The sequence below is a fragment of the Chanodichthys erythropterus genome, chromosome 4, assembly GCF_024489055.1.
Source record: "Chanodichthys erythropterus isolate Z2021 chromosome 4, ASM2448905v1, whole genome shotgun sequence".
Classification (NCBI taxonomy): domain Eukaryota; kingdom Metazoa; phylum Chordata; class Actinopteri; order Cypriniformes; family Xenocyprididae; genus Chanodichthys; species Chanodichthys erythropterus.
In genome coordinates this window covers 11,365,871-11,387,087 of record NC_090224.1, presented here as the reverse complement: position 1 = coordinate 11,387,087, position 21,217 = coordinate 11,365,871, and the positions used below count along the sequence as shown (strand labels likewise).

Sequence of the window (21,217 nt, the reverse complement as noted above, 5' to 3'; positions counted from 1 at the left end):
ATAAAGCAGGAAAACCTCGAGGGAACTAGTGGTGAAATAGTCTTCCGGGTTGTGGCGTATTTTGATGTGAGAAACCGCAAGCATTTCGGTGCGTGAGTGAAGTGTCTGTGTGAAGAAAAAGAATCACAAACAATTTCAGACCTTTTTAAAAACTCGTTTGACAGATTAGATCAAAAGAATGATTATTTCACAATTGCAAGAGTCATTCTTTCAAGGATCGGACTACATCGTGCAGTGTGTTTTTGGTTTAGAACCTGTTCATATTTGTTTGGGAATCAGACTACATTGGTCGCTATAAGTAGTGCAGTGTTTTACTATAGGTTTCCAGTCCTACTTGTTCATAATTTCGGGGTGTTAAATTAGGCTAATTATTATTTATCTACATTACCTTAAAATGAAGGTTTGCTCATCCAAACACACTGTTCATCTCACCTGTGCTCTGCAACATCCCCTGACAGGTCCACATGACAGGAACAGACAGTTAAATTGTTCCTGCCCAATGACTTGTGGCTCTTACATCTGGAGGTCTGATATCAGAGTAAGAAATGTGAACCTGGTACAGACAGAAAGTGGGTTCATTGCTGGGGCAAAGAGGCACAGTATGAAGGGCTTCCTATCTTTGCAGCATGCCTTACATTTTCACCTGATATTATCCTCAACCTTTACAGTACAATACACCAAACTATAACACTGACACATTCCTGAGGGGCAGCCCCAGTGGTCTGGCTTTTGGGTGGTCACAAACGCAAGAATGCAGCTTGTCTAAAAAAAAAAAAAAAAAAAAAATCACAGTATAGAGAATCACGATGGCTGCATGTGGAGCAAATTTATGTGTATTTCTGATGTTAAAGTGGGAGTCTAAAGATCTGTGCGATGCTATGCCCTGTGGTGGACCACCATCTGGCTCTGAAAAAGTGCCATAAAGATATGCATAATGATAGGAGGTGCTTAAGACTGCCTGTGACCTTGAGTTTGGAAAATGCCAGCTCTCATTGCAATGCTGCAGTATAGTGGATACTTTAAGTTTTTTATAAATTACCATATCACTAATAATGCATCTGCATATAAGAGTGAAACTCCGTAATGGCAATTTACATTAACTTGATAAGTCAAGTTCCAAACCAGGTCAAATTAATTAAGAAACAATATTGCCAATTCATTGGCTGTTTTAAATACACGTTTTCGCAGCATTTTATTCAGTCCAGAGATTACACATAAAATAATAAATACAAATTACACATTAACATTTTCATCACAGTACATTTCCATTGTTGCCAGTCACCACCATTTCTACCCTAAAAAACATGCATAAGCAGAATACACACACAAGCATACATACACTTGCACTCTCTCCCCATATCTTTTCTGGGCTGTCTGAATAACGCTCAAGAGGCAAAATAAGAATCTTGCATTGAATACAATCGGTCGATCGGCGTTAAAAGTGAGGGTTCACTAGACGATATACAGTCTCCAAAATGATACAGAGGGTCACTGTCTGTATCGTCATAGAGTGTGTCACAACCTATAAAGAGAGATGATAAATCAATGGGATGGACAAAGAATATGTCTCAAGTACTGTATTAGTGTTTGTTTTATACCATAGGGATGCATGTGGTCTCCAGGCATCTGAGGAGGGGTAAGGCCCTGTCTGAAGGGGTCCAACTTGAAGTTTCGTGAGTCCAGACTGATATTCTGCTGGGTAAGTGAATATGAACCTGCGCACTCCAGCTCAGCAGACAGGACTCCACAAGAGGGCGCTGTGGTCATACAAAAGAACTTCTTAGTGTAGCGTGTGTATAAATAAATAAATATATATATATATATATATATCTTCGCCTTAAGGATGTATTTAGGCCACATAAAGGGCTTACACATAAAAATTATTAACTCCGGGTCATTCTAAATCTTGGTTTAACAGAATAATTGGTTGTATTTTTTTCTACGTTTCACACTGTAGATTCGTAAACCACCAATTTACGTTCTAATGTAGCCTAAATATATCCAATATTTTAGTATCATTAATTGGACAAATACAGCACGCGACGGGTTTAAAAACGCCTTGTCTCGCGCTTGAGCATTAGTATTTTTATACTGTACCTTCCAGTTTGACCTGAAGAAACTTTTTGGACTAAAAGAAGAAGAAAATTAAGAATAAAATAATCTCCACGCGTTTTCCGCCACTGTTGACTTTTTGATTATTTATTTAATTTATGTTTTTTTACATAAGAGCGCGAGAAATGTCTGACTGTTCAAATCTCATTAATATTTATCGATACATGCGCTGTTCAGTTTATGATTGGTTGTTGCTAAACAACTGGTCGTTACATTCTGAAGACGGTTGTCAAGACATGTTCCTGACCCGGATAAATATATTTTATTGATCCTGGAACAAAAGTCCTGTCCAAAAATTTAGTCCTAACCCTACCACTAATCTAACCCTATAACTTATACCTAAAACCAGAGGGAAAAGATGAATAACACTGACGCAGAAACGCCTAACCCTGGTTGTAAGCCTGACAAACTGTAAGAGTAAACTTGTCCCTCAAATCTGATTGGTTGATTGGAATGTTGTTCCAGCATCAACAAAGATGTTGATCGTTTACATAATACAGGGTTAAAGCTGTCATTATAAGTGTGAAACGTTACTTTAAACGTAGGTTTTAAATAGACAATAACCCAGGGTTAAGCAAAGTGTGACTTTGTATACCAGTGTGTTGTGATTGGCTATCCCTTTTCTCCTGAGAGGACACACTTTGCTTCTGCTGCTGTTGTCTTCTTGCCAGTTTTTTCATCTAAAGAGACAATGTGAGTGAGAGAGAGAATCTTATAATAAAAACAAGTCCATGCTCACATATAGAAATGAGAAAATTAATAAGAGAAAATATCTCTTTGTAATGTGAAAGAAGGCAGAAAACACAACGCTATGCTGAAAGCAAATCCAAGTCTAATCTATGAGGATCTATACATAATATGTCATCAGTTTCCTACACGAGGCAATAACACAGCTTGTTTCCTTATTGGCAAGCTCATATACTGCAGAAAGAGATCTGTTATCAATTGCATAAGTTGATGTTCTTTCAATGAGTGTGTTTGTCTGTGTCGGTGGGCATCACATTACCTTGGCTCTTTGGTTCTGGAACCAGACCTGAACGACTCGTACGCTCAATCCTGTCTCTGCTGCCAGCGTCTCCCTTACCTTACAATAGAGAGACAGACAGAGAGAAAGCCATAGTGTGACCTTCATGGTCTATGGGTCATGTAGGCTAACTGATGAACTGACCCACACTAGAGTATCAGATCAACAAAGATAGATACAGCAGTGCTGTCCAGACCAGCTGTGGCTACACAAAAACCTCCTTCACAAAATGTAAAAGACAATCATTTAAATAAAATAGGGAGGTAAAACGAAGCTTGATGCATTTAAAGTAGTTTCATTATTATTTCATATATTTTATATTCATTTGTTGTTATTATTATATGTTTAATTTTCAGGCTGTCAGTTTAAATGGCTGACCTTTCGACACGGTTTGGATGAGACCTCAAAAGAAGCTTTGAAAGCACGTCTCTGCTGTGTTGTAAGGATGGTACGGGGCCTTTTAGGTCTCTTGTGTTCCAAGTCTCCTATTGTGTTGGAGTCCCCTGCAGTCTTAATGTTGTCTTCATCATCCTCCTCCTCCTCCTCAACATCTTCACTTTTACCTGTAGTTATAAGGAAACAGATGTTTGTAATGCCTAAAAGATAACATATAATAACCAATAATAAATAACAATGAACTTTAACTGAAATAAACATATCTTGAGTATCAAATCATCATAGAATGATTTCTGAAAGATCATGTGACACTTAAGAGATTTTGCCATTACAGGAATAAAATAATTTTTTAAAATGTACTAAAATAGAAAACTGATGATATTTTACATTACTGTTTTTACTCAAATATATATAACCTTTATCTTAAAAGATTAGTATATTTTATAATCTATTATATTATTTATTAATTTCTAGCATTACACTTATATAATTTATTTACAATATATTTTACTATAATACTAATACTATTTTAATAATTATGAATATTACTATTTTAATACATATCAACTTCATTCTTTAATCTAGTCTTAGTATTGCTGTGCCAGTGAGTGTATGGTGTATCAGAAGAAGCCTGTGTTCCTCTATTTAAAAAAAAAAAATCTGTGCCAAAACATTGGTTTTCAATCCTGGTACTAAATGACCCAAGCACGGCACATTTGGGATGTCTCCTTTATTTACCACACCTGATTTATATCATTAGATCATTAGCAGAGGCACCATGACTTTACTGAGTGTATCAGCTAAGTAAGGCATCCCAAATGAGCAGTGCTGTGGTACTCCAGGACCAGGATTGTTTTAAAACAATACCTGAGTCGGAGGTGGTTGGGCTGGCCAGTTGGTTGTGATAGTCTCTGGCACAGAAAAGCCTGTCCCCTGTAAGCACACAGCGGTCTCCTTTCTGCAGCCTGCAGGCGCACACACAGCAGCAGAAGCACCGCAGGTGGAAAACCGCAGGGCCTGCGTGCATCACCAGCTCGGCCGGAGAAATGACCTCTGCGCAGCCCTTGCACCGTACCAAAAACAATCTGAAAGGATAAATAACATGCATTTCTCAGAATCTCTTTCGATGAACAGCATAGAGAACGATTTTGTTCCTTCTGAACTTTTAAAACCTAACAGTCAAATTTACTAAGTAAGTTCATTTTACTCAAATACTACTGAAAGTTCATTGTACTTAATAGAAGAGATGTTACGTGAACTCAGTAACTGATAATATTAAGTAGAACTCAAACTGAATGAGTTACAGCAGATTTCATTTTTCCAGCATGCTTTGCTTGGACCTTTCCTGAAATGGAACTTGCGATAGTCTTTTCTTCCATTTTGTGATGTATCTAAGTGAAACAGCTTTTGAAATAAGAAAAAATGTTGGACTTGGGACTTGATTTTGTCCATCGGGAATTGACTGGAGCATTGAATTGATATAATTTGCTATTGATGTCTCATGTGAGTGACAGGCTGTCCTGCCCTCGCGCCAGTAAACATGCCATCAGAGAAGTCATTGCAAGGGGAAGGGGAAGCTATTTTGATCAAAGATTACGAAGGCACATGAATTTTTGAAAAATAAATAAATAATAATATGCAAGGATAAATCATTTATAATTCACAGTACTCATAAACAGTGTTGGGGAAAGTACTTTTACAAGTAATGCGTTACAATATTGCGTTACTCCCTAAAAAAGTAACTAATTGCGTTCGTTTTTTTCTATGGAAGGTAATGCGTTACATTACTTTTGCATTACTTTTTCTCATCTGGGCTGGGCTTGCTTGTTTGTTTTCATAAAAACAAAAAACATAAAGGCCCTTTCACAACAAAATTGAAATGAATAAGCCTCAGGCTGAAGGAAATGCAAATTCATGCCTGTACAGTAGAGGGCGCAGCTCAAACAAACCTTTCAGCTGTGCTGCCATTCTGACTGCAGAAGAATATGACAGGAGCAATTGAGTGATTGTGTGCTCATATTTAGAACTAGCTATTCCATTATGTGGAATAACCACAGCGCAATGTGTTACTTTACTAGTTACTTGAAAAAAGTAATCTGATTACTTAACTTGCATTACTTGTAATGCATTACCCCCAATATCGCTCATAAATATTGTATTATGAACTTAAATGGTTTAAGGCAATGGGTTTTCTCAAATGGTTTAAGTTTCCTTAACTTGTTGAGTTTTACAGTGTTCCATCGGAGATTCCAGGAATGTTGCTGAGTCGCCCCGTCCATCAAGGAGTGAGACAAGAACTTGCCATGTCCCCTTCACCCAAAAACAAGCATGCAGACGCATACCTCCAGCATGGTGAGTGTGCATCTTAGCGCCTGGCAACCAGAGCTGGGTTTCAGTGGGTTAGACAGAGGCGGCCGGCTCCACGACTGTGTCCGGGGCAGGACTCCCGGGGAGGGGGGAGAAAGGAGCTCGGCAGGCCGTGGCTCCAGACGGAGGAAAAGAATCACGCCTCCCGGCGGGCAAGGCCGGTCCAGGGAATGATCTTAACTCGACTTAACCAAACCCAGACAAAGGAGGGAGCTGGCCCAGAGCCTCGCTGCCATTGTCCTGCCCTGGCAGACACCACATTTTCTGTTTGTCAAACTGGCCTGAGATTTCCACGCCTGGAAGGGGGTGGAGAGTGGAGCTGTAGTTTAAGGTTTAGGGTGAGCGTGACAGGGAGGCTTATAGAGAATCAGCGCCAGAGGTGTGACAGCTTCAGACTTGGACTGACAGGTTACTCCTTAAAGCAAGACACTACATGCAAAACCATTGTTTTTTATGCACTGCTCAATTTTGAGTTTTTTTGGGCTATTTGTCTTTCAGAAGACATTCAAAATACACATTTAAGTGTTTTTTTTATTACACTTTATCTATTTACATCTGTAGAATTCAATTACAATACATATCTTTTAAGGGCTTTTCTTAAAACCCACTTTAATAGCACTTTTTCGCACTGAACTTTCCAGTTTTATTCTATATTCTGGAGGTTTTTATAGAGGGCAACATTTGCCTGATTTACATAATTTCTGAAAACATGTTGAACTTTTTTTTTTCCTGGCTGCTGAGAGTATTTTTTTTTACTTAAGGAGTGATAAAAAGAGATATCCAAAAACTCCTCAGTAAAAACCTTTAACTCTAATATGTCAACAAAATGAAAAAAAAAAACCCGATGTCTTTATCCAATGTTCAGATTTTTGTTCTGGAAGTGTATGCAGATCAGCACATATATAATTAGATCATTTTTTTTAAAAAATTTAACCTAACGTGTTCAAAAAACAATTGCCTTAAATGTACTGTGATCAATCAACTGGGGTTAAGTATGGTGATATGTATTTATTAGTTTTTAAGCTTTAAAAGGACCCCAAGTGTTTCTCTGTTACAATCTGTACCAATTATAGGCTTTTGGCTATTGATCGGTGGGTGTTATTGTTGATATGTATATCTCAGCTAGGTGCATGGGAGCATTTAAGTGTCTTTGCGTATAGACAGCAAAAATTCCTTCTCTTTCGTGAGTATGAATTGAAACATCCCAAAGCCTTGCATTGTTGAGAACTATTAGTGTTGCCCTGGGGTTGCTGGGGAAACTGCTGCGAGTTCTTTAGGGTTCAGTAGGAGGCACAGAAAGAAGTGCTGCTCTCTACTCCATTATATGCAAGAGCATCTGTGGTATGTGATATGCACAGCAGAATATGTCAATGGCATGTTTGTGTATTTAAAGTGACATTGGAAGCAGTGTGATGCATGCTTGAAGATAGATTTAGATATAGTAGAGTTTAGTTAAAAGTTGCATTGACAACTACAGCTGGTTTGATCAGGAAGCAGCTATGGTGCAATAAAAATTTTGATTCCACTATTATTGAAGCCCGCTCTACAGAACTTGATTATTTTCGACAACAATCTAGAAATGAGTTCATTTATTAGAAATTAGTAAATTATTACAATCATTTACTTTTAAAGTAAAAACAATGTAAACTGTACACTCTAAAAAAATTCTGTAAAAAAATGGATAATGTATTGTCAACCCATTCCCTTAACCCTAAAACACAATGCAGTGAAACTTAAAATTCAAAATACTGATAAAACACCTGTAAAAAAAAAAAATTGATGTGGAAAATTCCGTCAAATTAATACAGTACATTTTTATGAATTTTTTAGTGTAGTTAAAAAACACATTTGCATATGAATTGCAATGAATGTATTAAAGGGGACCTATTATGCCCCCATTTTACAAGATGTAAAATAAGTCTCTGATGTCCCCAGAGTGTGTATGTGAAGTTTTAGCTCAAAATACCACAAAGATACATTTTATAGCATGTTAAAATTGCTACTTTTTGGGGTTGAGCAAAAACACGCAGTTTCGGTGTGTGCCCTTTAAATGCAAATGAGCTGCTGCGCTCGGCCTAAGAGGGCGGAGCTTCAAGAGCTCATTTTCCCCTGTCAGGAGTAACTGGAAACTGCGAAATATGCTGCATAGAGATAGAATAGGTATAGTTTAGTTTAGTTTAATTGCGGTTATAACTTATATTGTGTTCTTGTTTTTATCCACTATATTTGTACAAGCCTGTTGTACCGGACCCGTTTGACTTTACCAATGAGTTTTATGATGTTTATTGTACTTAACACAAAATATGAAGCATCCGTTTTCACTCTAGAAAATCTCTGTAAGAGCTTAATAAAACAGTGCAAATGTGAATTAAAATATTATCCATAAACTTTCTCTCTCCCTTTATTATCACCAACATACATAGCGAATTACACAGAAACACTCATTACAACTAACAGTAAACAAATATTTAAAGACCTTATGCCTTTTTAGGTGGTGCTTAATAAACTGGTAAACTTTATATCCGTAAATCAACTCCAATGAACTGTAATAAAGTGCTCTCACATTTATTACTGCCGTATCCAGTATCACTCTGGAGACTGTAAGCTGGATCATGAACAGTTTACTGATCTATCCTTGAGTAACAAATTTTTAGCTCAACCTCTGTTTTGTATTGTCCCTTTGTATTGACATTCGTTCACAAAGCAGTCCGGTGTGAAATGATTCGCGCAGACATAAATTTTGGTAGAGTTGAAGGGAGCATTTTCTTCTAAAACAAAATGAATCCACCTCGTCTTCAGCGGCTCAGATTTCAGGAGTAAATGGAGAGCTATGTGGATTAATCCATCCAGCTACAGAACACCTAAAACACTTGGGAGACATGTCCAGAAAAGGTTATGAAAACATCATCAAAGTAGTCCATGTGACATCAGGGGGTTAGTTAGAATTTTTTGAAGCATCGAAAATACACATTTGGTCCAAAAATAACAAAAACTACGACTTTATTCAGCATTGTATTCTCTTCCGGAATCCTTTCCATTGAATTGATTCCATTGAATCCTTTCATCTGTCGGCGTTGGTAATGCACTCTTACGTCGTTGTTTTTGGCGATTAGGACATCTTCGACATGCTTACGCACCATTTAAAAAAATATAGCAATACCAAAATACAAACAATGTAGAATAGCTTGAATACAGCGTGCGTCTCCCTCAGACTGTAAACGAAGCTCTGGTGCACCAGATAACACGTCTGCAGCGTCTTACATCAGCAGCGTCACTGTGGAGTCGTGAACCACACTCCGGAGCAGAAGGGGGCGGTAATGCACCAATAAGCTGGATGCCAACCGCCGTAAAACAGGAAAGAAAAAGAAGAATAAGAAGTAGCAGCGGAGTCGTGAACGCGGATTGACAACAGACCTGGAAGAATGCTGAATAAAGTCAGAGTTTTTGTTATTTTTGGAAATATTTGGAATATTTCTCAAAATAATCTTGTGCAATCATATTGTTGTCGTTTTCTTAAAGAAATGGCGAAGACAGTAACGAATATCTGAAATGAGCAAATAAATTAAAACAAAACAAAATGTATTTATGATGCTTCAAAATGTCATGGATATCCTAATCGCCAAAAACAACCACGGCGACATAAAAGTGCATTACCAACACCGACAGATGAAAAGATTTAATGGAATCAATTCAATGGAATCGATTCAATGGAAAGGATTCCGGAAGAGAATACAATGCTGAATAAAGTCGTAGTTTTTGTTATTTTTGGACCAAAATGTATTTTCAATGCTTCAACAAATTCTAACTAACCCACTGATGTCACATGGACTACTTTGATTTTTTTATTACCTTTCTGGACATGGACAGTCTACCGTACAAACATTTTCAATGGAGGGACAGAAATCTCTCAGACTAAATCTAAAATATCTTAAACTGTGTCGGAGAACGGAGTCTATACGGGTTTGGAACGACATGAGGGTGAGTCATTAATGACATAATTTTCATTTTTGGGTGAACTAACCCTTTAAGCAGTCCAACTGTTTTCAACTGTGATATAATGATAAGAAATGTTTCTTGAGCACCAGATGATGATGCTGAAAATTCAGCTTTGCCATCACAGGAATAAATTACATTTTAAAATTTATTGAAATAGAAAATGGTTATTTTAAATTGTAATAATATTACTGTTTTTACTTTATATTTAATCAAATAAATGCAGCCTTGGTGAGTGACGCCTTACAAAAAATCTTACTGACCCCAAACTTTTGAACGATAGGTGTAAATGTTTAACAAACTAAAATTAAAAAAAAAAAAAAAAAGTGTTCTTGGAAATCATTAAAGAATTGCTCTCCTATGCCATCTAATCAATACATCTATTGATCAAGAGTCTGGAGATAATTCTTTTAGTTGAATTTACATCTTTTCCCCCCACTACTCCTATCCTAATCCTAACACATCACTTTAAATCCAAATCAAATGGATCACCACTATAAAACAGTGAAGTATCTGTTAATAGAACAGCCTGCTGTTCATTTACAGTAAAGCTGCTCCTTAACCTGGTCAGCAAGTGCTTGGTCAGCGAGCTCCCCACCCTTGAGCCCGTAGATAAGCACTGGGCTACTGGGTAGGACTGCCAGCCAAGCACTGCGTATGTGGCTAATTGGTCAGGTCAGATATCTCACGGTCGGACGGGCATCAAGCAGGGGCACCACTGGGCACCAACCTATCCAGATGCCTTGACATACTTCACACACAGAGATCCCCGCTACACACACCCCCTCCCCAACATGCACACACAAACACACTCATATTCTCTTGCACAAGGCTCTGCTGTGCCCAGAACATATGGCTCAATCCTCCACTCAGCCTCAGCTCTCTTATTAAGAGCACAGTGGTCACTTCTCCATCATTATTACTTTGGCTGATGGACTCCTAATATGAAAAGCATTATGATTCGCAAGAGTCAGAGCCTTTCTGTTGAAAACTCAAACTTTTTGACAGCTGAAGTGGATACATCAGCTATTGAAATAGGGGTTTATGCACCCAAATAGTGTCCATAACTACACTCATCTGTTCTTTTCAGGGTCATTGCGCTCTGTCGTTTGGCAAACTGTTTTTTTTTATTTTTTTATTTGGAGGTGAGAATGTGCATATGAGTGTGTGAATGAGAATCAGAGTGAATTTTGGGGGTAGTAGGGGGTCTGCACACCGTGTCGATGTGGCCATATGCTGTCCCCAGCTTGCCGTTGCCACACCGATGGGTCCTGCTAATTTAACACATCTTGACAGTGTGTCAGTAGTGCTGTCCTCCTGATCTAACGGTGTGTGTTTGTGTGTGAAAGCCTTCGCGCATTCCATGGCCCACCGCGACCCTTCCTCCTGCAGTCACCTTGTCTTTCAGGAGTTCTGTGCCAAGTCCCTCAATACGCACAGTCTCTCTCTCTCTCTCACACACACCATCAGAAGACCATCATAGGACTATAGAAATATTGTTCATGTAAAACAGTTATGCCAACAAAATAGTACATGCATGCATGCAATATTATATCAGCGAGCATGCAGATATAATGTTTCAGGATGTAAAAATAATAATCAAATTTTATAATATATTTAGCCACAAAGTTGCCTTGTCAATATAAACAGGAATCGAAATTATTGTGAACTCAAACCTTAATATTTTACTGGCATTATCCTTAAAGTTTATTTCTGTGCAAATTAATTATTAAAATGTTCTTTTGAGAATAATGAAAGGGATTTCTGCATTACGATTAAAAAAAGAGTCTATTTATTGTAAGCCTTAAATATTTTAAAAAGAGTAAAATAATCCATTTCACATGCATTTCTAGAAAACTATGACCAATTTGTAATTTTCTATATATAAATATTTGGAATATTTCTCATCTCGTGCAATCATATTGTTGTCGTTTTCTTAAAGAAATGGCGAAGACAGTAACGAATATCTGAAATGAGCAAATAAATTAAAACAAAACAAAAAACAAAAAAACAACAGTAAAGAACTTTATGCTAAAATTAAGATAATACCTATAGGTTATGAGAGTGCTTCGTCTGACTGGAAGAAACTTCTGACTCCCGTGGACTCATTTTAACCTTTTCATATTTAACTTCAAATAGTAATGCAAGTAGTAGCTATCATAAAACCAAATAATTGTTTGTTTACACAAACAGCAGTAATTAGAGTCTTACTTCTGGTAGTCTCGCTTGCAGTAGAGTGTCTTATTGCGGAGGAAGCAGGTGTCTTTCAGAGGCTCGCGACATGATGCGCAGTGCAGGCAGCGCTCGTGCCACAGTCCGTCCTGCACGCGGAGCAGGTACCTGTCCCGGATGAGCTCATTACACCCCTCACACACGCTCTTTCTCCACATGTCTGAAATAAATACAAACCTTTAATCCATCCGGGTAACTTCAACACTCTCAGTGTGTCATTTTATGTAATTTACTAGACAAATTAGACTAATCTTTAGCAACTGCCTGCAGGATAATTTACATAACTGTGACATGGTTTTGAAACTGAAATGACAAATGCCATTCTTTTACAATAGGAGTTTTCCCAAGAAAATGTAAAAGTAAAATAAAGTTTAATGTGTGGACAAATAATCACTGAAAAACAAAAATAAATGTAGGCTACGAAACTAACTGAATTCACCCACGGGTTTTTACTAAATAACCAAAACAACAGCAGAAAGATGTGATTTGATGGTGTCTCATTAAAAATATTAAAACTAGCCTATATTTAGATTATTCAAATAATTAAAAAACATGTATCTTTTAAGTGTGCGAAATCAGGCATAATTACTGTCGCATATTTCAGCATGCTTGTTCAACAACAGGAACTACTTCTAATATAGGCTACTTGACAAAACTTCACAAAAACTTTGAAAGATGATATATAAATATATAGAACATTAGACAGATCCACTTACCATTGAGGAGAAAATATCCGTTTGCGGCCCTGTGCAACTTTCGACAGATGCTCAGATAGTTGTAAACGCGCACAAAAGCTCCATATGAAAATAAACCTGCGCGTCAGTTACCTTCTCTCTCTCTTTCTCTCTCTCTCTCCTCCCATCGAAAGGTGGAGAGTGCGCAGTAAGTGTACAGCCATTACTTTACAACTTAATGAACATGTACATGAAAAACTTAAATTTAGTCATTTAATTTAAATATGTGGGTGAATTAATCTCTCTCAAGCATTAAATAAATCAAGTATGAATTTTGAACCATGCTCTTTAGGACTAAGAAAGGCCATTTCAGTTAGGCCTACTTAAAAAAAAATACATGGAAGTTTCAGCTTGAGTATCACTTTTTAAAATTTAATAATAACTGATTATAAAGATTGATATAAACGTGATGGTTCAAACATGCCCTGAAAAAATGTTCCATTACAAAAATATGTGTTCTAAAGCATAAATGCAATGTATTTCACATACATTAATAATGAAGCACTCCTGATAAATATCTCTATTTGGATTTATTGTATATTTTTCTACAATTTGTTCTGTATATTGGATAATTATAGCTTAACTTTTATATATAGCTTAACTTTTATATATTATAGCTTAACTTTTTGTAAAGTGCTGATGTACTAATACAAAAAATGGGTTTAAGATACTAGGTTTTAATTAGATCAGATAAAAATATTTTAAAATCTGAAAAAAGTTAATTTCTAAATTAATATTTTCTTTAAAAAAAAAACAAAAAAAAAAAACACAGCATTGGGGTGATCTCAAACATATAAGTACATCTCAAATATTTGTTTTGAGTTTATATTATTCAGTGTCATGACCAGAACAGGGTCATATAGGCTTAGTTTATTTGAATTTTAAAAAACAAATTGCATAAAACCAAAAACAAATAACTTCAGACTGATATTTAGTGATTTATATTAATGACTAATTTATATTATTTAAAAAAAAAATTAACACGAGCTGAGGAAAGAGCTTATTTTTATTTACTTACTTTTTAGAAATATTCATGAAACATACTAAAAAGTAAAGAATTAAATTAAAAGTTTTTTTAGACGTCAAAAGTTTGCTACTTTCCCATATGACAGTTTAAACTATAATCACAGCATTTGCGCAATTAAAATGAGAAGTAATTTTGAAAAGTCACATGTTGTATAGTGAAAGTTAAATTACGGTTTGTATCGTTAAATGGCGCCACCTAGCGGGCTGTTACCAGATAATGTATGTATTTTGCTGCAATTTATGATTTATTCGAGATATTTAAAATTGGACAACATCACATACCGCAGTCAGTGGCTTGCTCTTTAAAGGCTTTTGGTTCTGCAGGGTAAAAAGTTTAAATGCTTCAGGTTGATAAAAAAATGACAACTTACTCCATTCTTTTTTTATTCATAAAAAAAAAAAAAAAAAAAGGACATAGCATTTAAATATTTATTTGGACAGCATTCTAGAATTCATTTTAGAAATTATTGTTTGGGCTTGATAAACAAATTCCTTGAATAAAATATAATTTCTTTATTGCATTGTCTTGCCACAATGTATACCTGATATTATCTATTTACAGAAACATTTCTTTTCAATACAATACCAATAAAATTACTCCTGCCAATATTTTTAAAAAAATAAAATAATAAAATAAAATAATAATAATAATAATTTGTGCTTGGTATAAAATATGCAGCGTACTGCAATATCTTCAATCAAGTTCGTTATTATATTAGTTACATAAGAATATGTACAAAAAATGGTCCATTGGAACTCGTGTCACGTGATCTGATGAGGTGCTTCGAGCATCTCCATTAGGAAAGTGTCTATGGGTGTGTCTCCAATCAGCTTAAAGAAAAATAGGTGCTCCAAACACTTGAGCCCGATGGATCGGAGGGCAGGGAGACGCAACAAAAGTTTTGCAAACCTGTTAAGCAGTGAGAGAAGAAGATAGCAGATAATATTGAGTATGAGCAATAGATATGATCAGTATTTACTGAATAAACATGTGCATGGCTGTACCTGCCAGGCTGGTCAGGGTATTTGTGTTTAGTATAGGTCTCCAGTGAGGCGTAAACTTTCTCCCTCAGTGCCTCTACCTCCATTGGGTTGGACAAGCCTTTGGCATCTATGAGAAGAGGGAATTTGCATGATTTTGCAAGTATATTCGGTCTAAAAACACATCTTCCAAATGTCCTTACATCTAATTTATTAAAGTTCCCATTCACTGTAACTACATGGGGGGAAATCACCAGTATTTTTGTGTTTCACAAAAGAAAGAAAATCACTGGTTTTAGAATAATATATTACATTAAACTATCCCTTTAACTTTATATATTATATTATATTATATTATATTATATTATATTATATTATATTATATTATATTATATTATATTATATTATAATAAAGGGATGTTTCACCTAAAATATTATATTATGTTATATTATATACTTAAGTTAAAGGGATAGTTTACCCAAAATTGTAAAATTTATATATTATATTATATTATTAGATTTTAGGTAAACTATCCCTTTAACTTTATATATTATATTATATTATATTATATTATATTATATTATATTATATTATATTATATTATATTATATTATATTATATTAATGGGATAATATAATATAATATAATATAATATAATATAATATAATATATAAAGTTAAAGGGATAGTTTACCTAAAATCAAATAATTTATTTGATCTATGCTGCAATGGCAATGAGCAACACACCAGGGTTGAAGAGGACGATGGCTCTAAGGCAGCCTAGTTCTGTCTTATCCATCTGCATGTCCTTCATTTTAGACACCAGCTCGGTCAGTACCCTGTCACACAAACACATACACACACAAGGCTTTAAATTCACTGCACAATAGGTGTAATAAAATAAATGATGATACAGATTTTCTGACTATTCTCTAAACAAACAAGGTCCTCACCTGTTGAAGATGGATCCCACACCTGCACTGTGAGCACTGCTCCTGTGGACATGGAGGCCTGTGCCCAACAAGATGCCATCTTTAACCGTGATTGAGCGATGAGAGAATGAAGCAATGAGGAGCTCGTTCCATCCTGAAGGAGAAAAATGACATGAATAGCAGGAAAATCATTTTTATATTTCCCTCTGTCTTCATGAAAACAGTGTTCTTCATTAGCGAGGACTATTTTATGAGTGCATGTGAAATGTTTCTCCAGCAGAGGTCAGTATTCCCACTTTCACAACTAACACAGTTCTGCCTGACCCTTTGACCTGGAGTGACTATAGACAATTAAAATAAAATAAAATAAAATGTAAATATTAGATGAATAACTTAAAATACAAAAATTAGAACTGTTAATTTTAAGTTGAAGAACTAAAATGACTAAAACTAAATAGAAATATATATATAAAAAAGTAGTACTAAAGATGATAAAGGCTCACAACAAAAATACTAAAGCTAAAATGAAAACTGATCATCTAATTCAAAATATTAATAAATACTATAATAGTATATAAATAATACTAAAATACACTGCTGGTGTATTTAAGTGCGTTTCAGTTGAGCGCTTGTTTTTGTAAACAGTAACTTCACTATCTTCATCATGAATTTTTTTTATATTTGTGTGAGTGTCACATACCTGCTCGAAGCAGAATGACTTGATCATCCAGAGGCAGATCGGAGAAATGAGGTATTCTCTTGGCCCACTCCACCAGAGTAAACAGTTGCTTGTCAGCTGCATGGCAGATATTAGTGACTGGGTCATTTGTCTGAGGAGGGAGACCAGAAGATTTAAAGAGAGAGAGAGAGAGAGAAAGAGAGAGAGAGTAATTCAGTTTGTTTTTTTAATCAAGGATGTTTTCATGAGGCTAAAGTCAGCAGACATGTACTGTGTAAATTGTATTTGAATGAATGTCTGTGTCTTACAGAGTTGCCAGGGCTGCTCTCTGTGTATGTCTCAGTCTTGGGTTCGACTGCAAGCTCTGCATCCAGAATCTTATCCACAGGCATGTCTTCATTAAAACTGCTCGTCGATTCCACCTCATTATCACTTTTCTCCTTCCCACGCTGCCTCTCTTCCTGAACCGCTGCGGGGAATCACAGAGGTCAAGCAGAGCAGAGTAAATGAGTACATTAAACATCATTATAATCTATGATTATGAAACATTTGAAAATTATTTAGGACTATACAGTTTATAGTGCACCTATAACCTTTATATAACTGTTATATTAAAATATTTTTTTACTTTATTTTAAATTTGTTTAAATTTTTATTTGGTTTGCACTGCAAAAAATGCTGTTCTTACTTAGAATTTTTGTCTTGTTCCTAGGCAAAATATCTTAACGTTCTTAAATCAAGAAGCATTTTCTTGACAAGTACAAATTATTTTCTTGTTTTCAGGAAAAATAAATCAAAATTAAGTACGTTTTTCCTTAAAACAAGCAAAATAATCTGCCAATGGGGTAAGCAAAATAATCTTAGTCCAAACTGAAAACAAGATTATATAGCTCATTCTTGGTTTGAAATAAGATTATTTTGCTTACCCCATTGGCAGATTATTTTGCTTGTTTTAAGGAAAAACTTACTTAATTTTGACTTATTTTTCCTGAAAACAAGAAAATAATTTTTACTTGTCAAGAAAATGCTTCTTGATTTAAGAACGTTAAGATATTTTGCCTAGAAACAAGACAAAAACTCTAAGTAAGAACAGCATTTTTTGCAGTGTGATGTATTTTATTTTAAAGTATACTTTAGGAATTACTATAAAACACATTTAATAAAAATATAAAGTATTCTATTATAAAAGCAGTTATATAAGGTAATGATAGAAATCCTACCAATAATATAATATAATATAATATAATATAATATAATATAATATAATATAATATAATATAATATAATATAATATAATATAATATAATATAATATAATAAATATAATATAATATAATATAATAATATATACTCAAGTTAAAGGGATAGTTATACATATATTATATTATATAATATTATATTTTATTTTTTAGGTGAAATATCCCTTTAACTCTATTATCTTATATTATATTATATAAAATATGCAAGTTAAATCAATAGTTTATCTTATGAAAGAAATACTACCAATAATATAATATAATATAATATAATATAATATAATATAATATAATATAATATAATATAATATAATATAATATAATATAATATAATATAATATAATATAATATAATACTCAAGCTAAATGGGTAGTTTACATATAATTTTTTTTTAGGTGAAATATCCTTTTAACTCATATTATATTATATTATATTATATTATATTATATTATATTATATTATATTATATTATATTATATTATATTATATTATATTATTATACAAAATATTCAAGTTAAATCAATAGTAAGATAGAAATACTACCAATAAAATAATATAATATAATATAATATAATATAATATAATATAATATAATATAATATAATATAATATAATATAATATAATATAATATAATATAATAAATACTCAAGCTAAATGGATAGTTTACATATACTTTTTTTTAGGTGAAATATCCATTTAACTATTATATTATATTATATTATATTATATTATATTATATTATATTATATTATATTATATTATATTATATTATATAAAATTCAAGTTTAATCGATTGTTTATCTAATAATATAATATAATATAAATATAATATAATACATATTTAATAAACGCATTATATTAAAATATGTTGAGATTAAAATCTCTGTTGCACTTTATTTTACAGTACGTGTACTTGTACTGGTAATATAAGGTAACTACATGGGTTAAGATCATGTTTAGGGGTAGATTCAGGGTTAGTACCTAGTTATTGTAATTACTATAAGTACATAGTATGTACATCTGAAACAGGACTGTAAAATAAAGTGCTGCCAAAATCTCTTTTGGAAGAGTACCTGGCTAGAAAGGCAGCAAAAAAACAAAACAATTCAGCAAACAAAACAGCAATTCAAAGGTCAAAGAAACAATTTCCAAAAGGCCTATCCTCAGTGTCTTTAAGTGCTCAAACCTCATACAATTATGGATACAAACACACACGCAAATACAAACCTTCCCGCTTCATGCCCATGGCTAGGCACTTCTGATAGCGGCAGTATTGGCAGCGGTTGCGCTGACGTTTGTCAATCAGGCACTCTTTGCTGTCTCGACACGTGTAGGTCAGGTCTTTTCGGATGGTCCTCTTAAAGAAGCCTTTGCAACCTTCACAACTGTAAACACCATAGTGCTTCCCTGCAAAACACAACCACATTTGTCATGAACCCCAGAAGAGACCAACCAAAACCAAATGCAACATCTCAACATCTCTGTGAGTTTTACCCGAAGATCGGTCCCCACAAATGGCACAGATGTGTTTGGAGAGGGATCCAGGGCTACTGCACTGGTAGCTGCTCATGTTGCCCAGCTGAGCCAATCCTGGTGGAGGCTTGATGTCTTCTGAGCTATTCACATTCAAAGAGTTCATCTGTGAGACCGGAAGAGAGGTAAAGAGAGATGGAAACAGCTTATCATATAGTGCAATACAGCAGATTGTTTGTCCTTCCAGCACAGTAGACATAAACACACACTACACAAATCCGCATGTACACACTCACAAACTCACAAAAACAGACTTCACCCTTACAAGGCCATTACACAAGTAGCTGTGAGAGCGATGATATAACATTTCAAAAAGGAGGGGGGATATTTGCCTCTCTCTCAGGAAAATTTACTATTTTTGCATCACGTTATTTTCTGCACTACTGCATGTAGCCAGCAGGTGGCAGGATATGGCAATACCTCAGGCAATAAAGCATGTCAAATCAGGAAGACAATTCAGTTAAGCCTTGTTGTCAATTAATTACTGGGATATGTGTTTGTTGAGTTATCTGTTTGTATGTCTATGGTATATGGCTGTTTCTTTTGTGTAAAAAAAAAAAAAAAAAAAACCTCTAACGTGTTTTACACTTTCACTAGTTAGTGGACAAATGAAATAAGTATGTCCAACAGTGTCTATTTACATGTGTCAGGAGAATTCCGTCACTGTTCTTGATGCACTTTTCACTACAAAGTAATTTCATTCATATCTCAAAGGTTTAATACAGTGCTGTTACGAAACTAAAATTGCTTGAAATTGGTAACTGACACAAAACTGAAAAACATAAATATTAGATGAAAAACATAACCTTAACTAGAAAACTAGAAATGCTGCCTTGGCAACTAAATAAAATAAATAAGTTATTAGTTAAACTGAAACTAATAAAAATGACAAAAAACAATGAAACGACAAAAAAAAAAAAAAAGTAAACTTTAAATATTAATAAAATATTAGTAAATACTATAACAGTATTTATTTACATCCATTAATTTAGCAGATACATTTATCCAAATCAACTTAAAATTGATGAATGCTACAAGTCCATAAATAATATTTAAAATAACACTGGTTGGATTACATTCATTGACAGAAATTATAGTTACAGAGATGACATTTTATTGTTGCATTAAGGGTAATCTCAAAGCAATCATTTTATGATCCCTAAACCCAATTGAATTTTCTCAGATTTTTAATGACTTTATAAAATTATAGCTTGATTGGAAATAACACAACCATGTCTGTGAAACTTACCTTGTTTTTTCTTTAGTTTTTGTTGTAATATGGGTAAAAACCATCATCATTTTCACACAATAAACATGATAATTTAATTCTTTTTTTGTCAAAGGTTTTAAAAAAGTCTATTTGGGGCTTTTTGGCTTTATTTTGATAAGATGAAACTCCACTTTTTTAGTTTTACTATATTTAGACACTGTATGTCTGTCTCATACCCAGTATACCCATATAAGTTCACTATTATTGATGTCTTTTCATTGGACTAAAAGCCTGAAATGCTTGTCTGAGTCAATGGCTTTCTCTGGCCTCCAGGGAAAAATGAGAGACACATACACATATATAGACAAACATCAGCTGACCTCTCTGTAGCACCAGGGCATCAGTATGAGCGACAAACATGGTACAATGTGATGCACATCACCTCAGTGCATAGCTTGAATGTTCAGAATGGAAAACTAGCTTACTACATACTAAACAATGTGAAGCATACAATGCAGTAACATGCTAAATTTAAGTCACACGATCTCATCTTGTGAAAAAAATCAGTTCATTTTCATTTTTTAAAATCAGTTTTAAGTGAAAATGATTTTTTGGCAGTCCGATCACATAATTATTCAAAACCGTTTTTCCAAAATGTTTGTGAGTGGGCTTTAAGCTATTTATTTATTTATTTTAAAGGAGATAATATACATTACTCCACATTCATATAAATGTAATTCTG

At 34.3% G+C, this 21,217-nt stretch overlaps 2 protein-coding genes across 5 annotated transcripts in view; both read right to left on the bottom strand.

Moving 5' to 3' along the window:
• Positions 1–1,193: 1,193 nt before the first annotated feature.
• On the bottom strand, positions 1,194–13,857 carry lmx1a (LIM homeobox transcription factor 1, alpha). The gene is made up of 7 exons (XM_067384061.1): positions 12,104–13,857; positions 4,400–4,617; positions 3,515–3,699; positions 3,119–3,196; positions 2,708–2,792; positions 1,599–1,757; positions 1,194–1,522 (listed from the first exon to the last, which is right to left on the bottom strand). Exons 1-7 carry the CDS (start codon positions 12,280–12,282, stop codon positions 1,386–1,388), a joined length of 1,041 nt encoding a protein of 346 aa, XP_067240162.1. The 5' UTR covers positions 12,283–13,857; the 3' UTR covers positions 1,194–1,385.
• A 422-nt stretch (positions 13,858–14,279) lies between these two features.
• Positions 14,280–21,217, bottom strand: part of rxrgb (retinoid X receptor, gamma b) — a 32,568-nt gene continuing 25,630 nt past the window's right edge. The window contains exons 3-10 of one of the 4 annotated variants that reach the window (XM_067384058.1): positions 19,227–19,371; positions 18,960–19,139; positions 16,785–16,945; positions 16,498–16,627; positions 15,819–15,951; positions 15,613–15,704; positions 14,890–14,995; positions 14,280–14,794 (exon numbers count right to left, since the gene is read on the bottom strand). In XM_067384058.1, coding sequence (XP_067240159.1) covers positions 14,647–14,794; positions 14,890–14,995; positions 15,613–15,704; positions 15,819–15,951; positions 16,498–16,627; positions 16,785–16,945; positions 18,960–19,139; positions 19,227–19,371 — 1,095 coding nt within the window. In that variant the 3' untranslated portion in view covers positions 14,280–14,646. The remainder of the gene's footprint in view (positions 14,795–14,889; positions 14,996–15,612; positions 15,705–15,818; positions 15,952–16,497; positions 16,628–16,784; positions 16,946–18,959; positions 19,140–19,226; positions 19,372–21,217) is intronic. The other 3 variants (XM_067384057.1, XM_067384056.1, XM_067384055.1) reach the window with 3 other exon arrangements.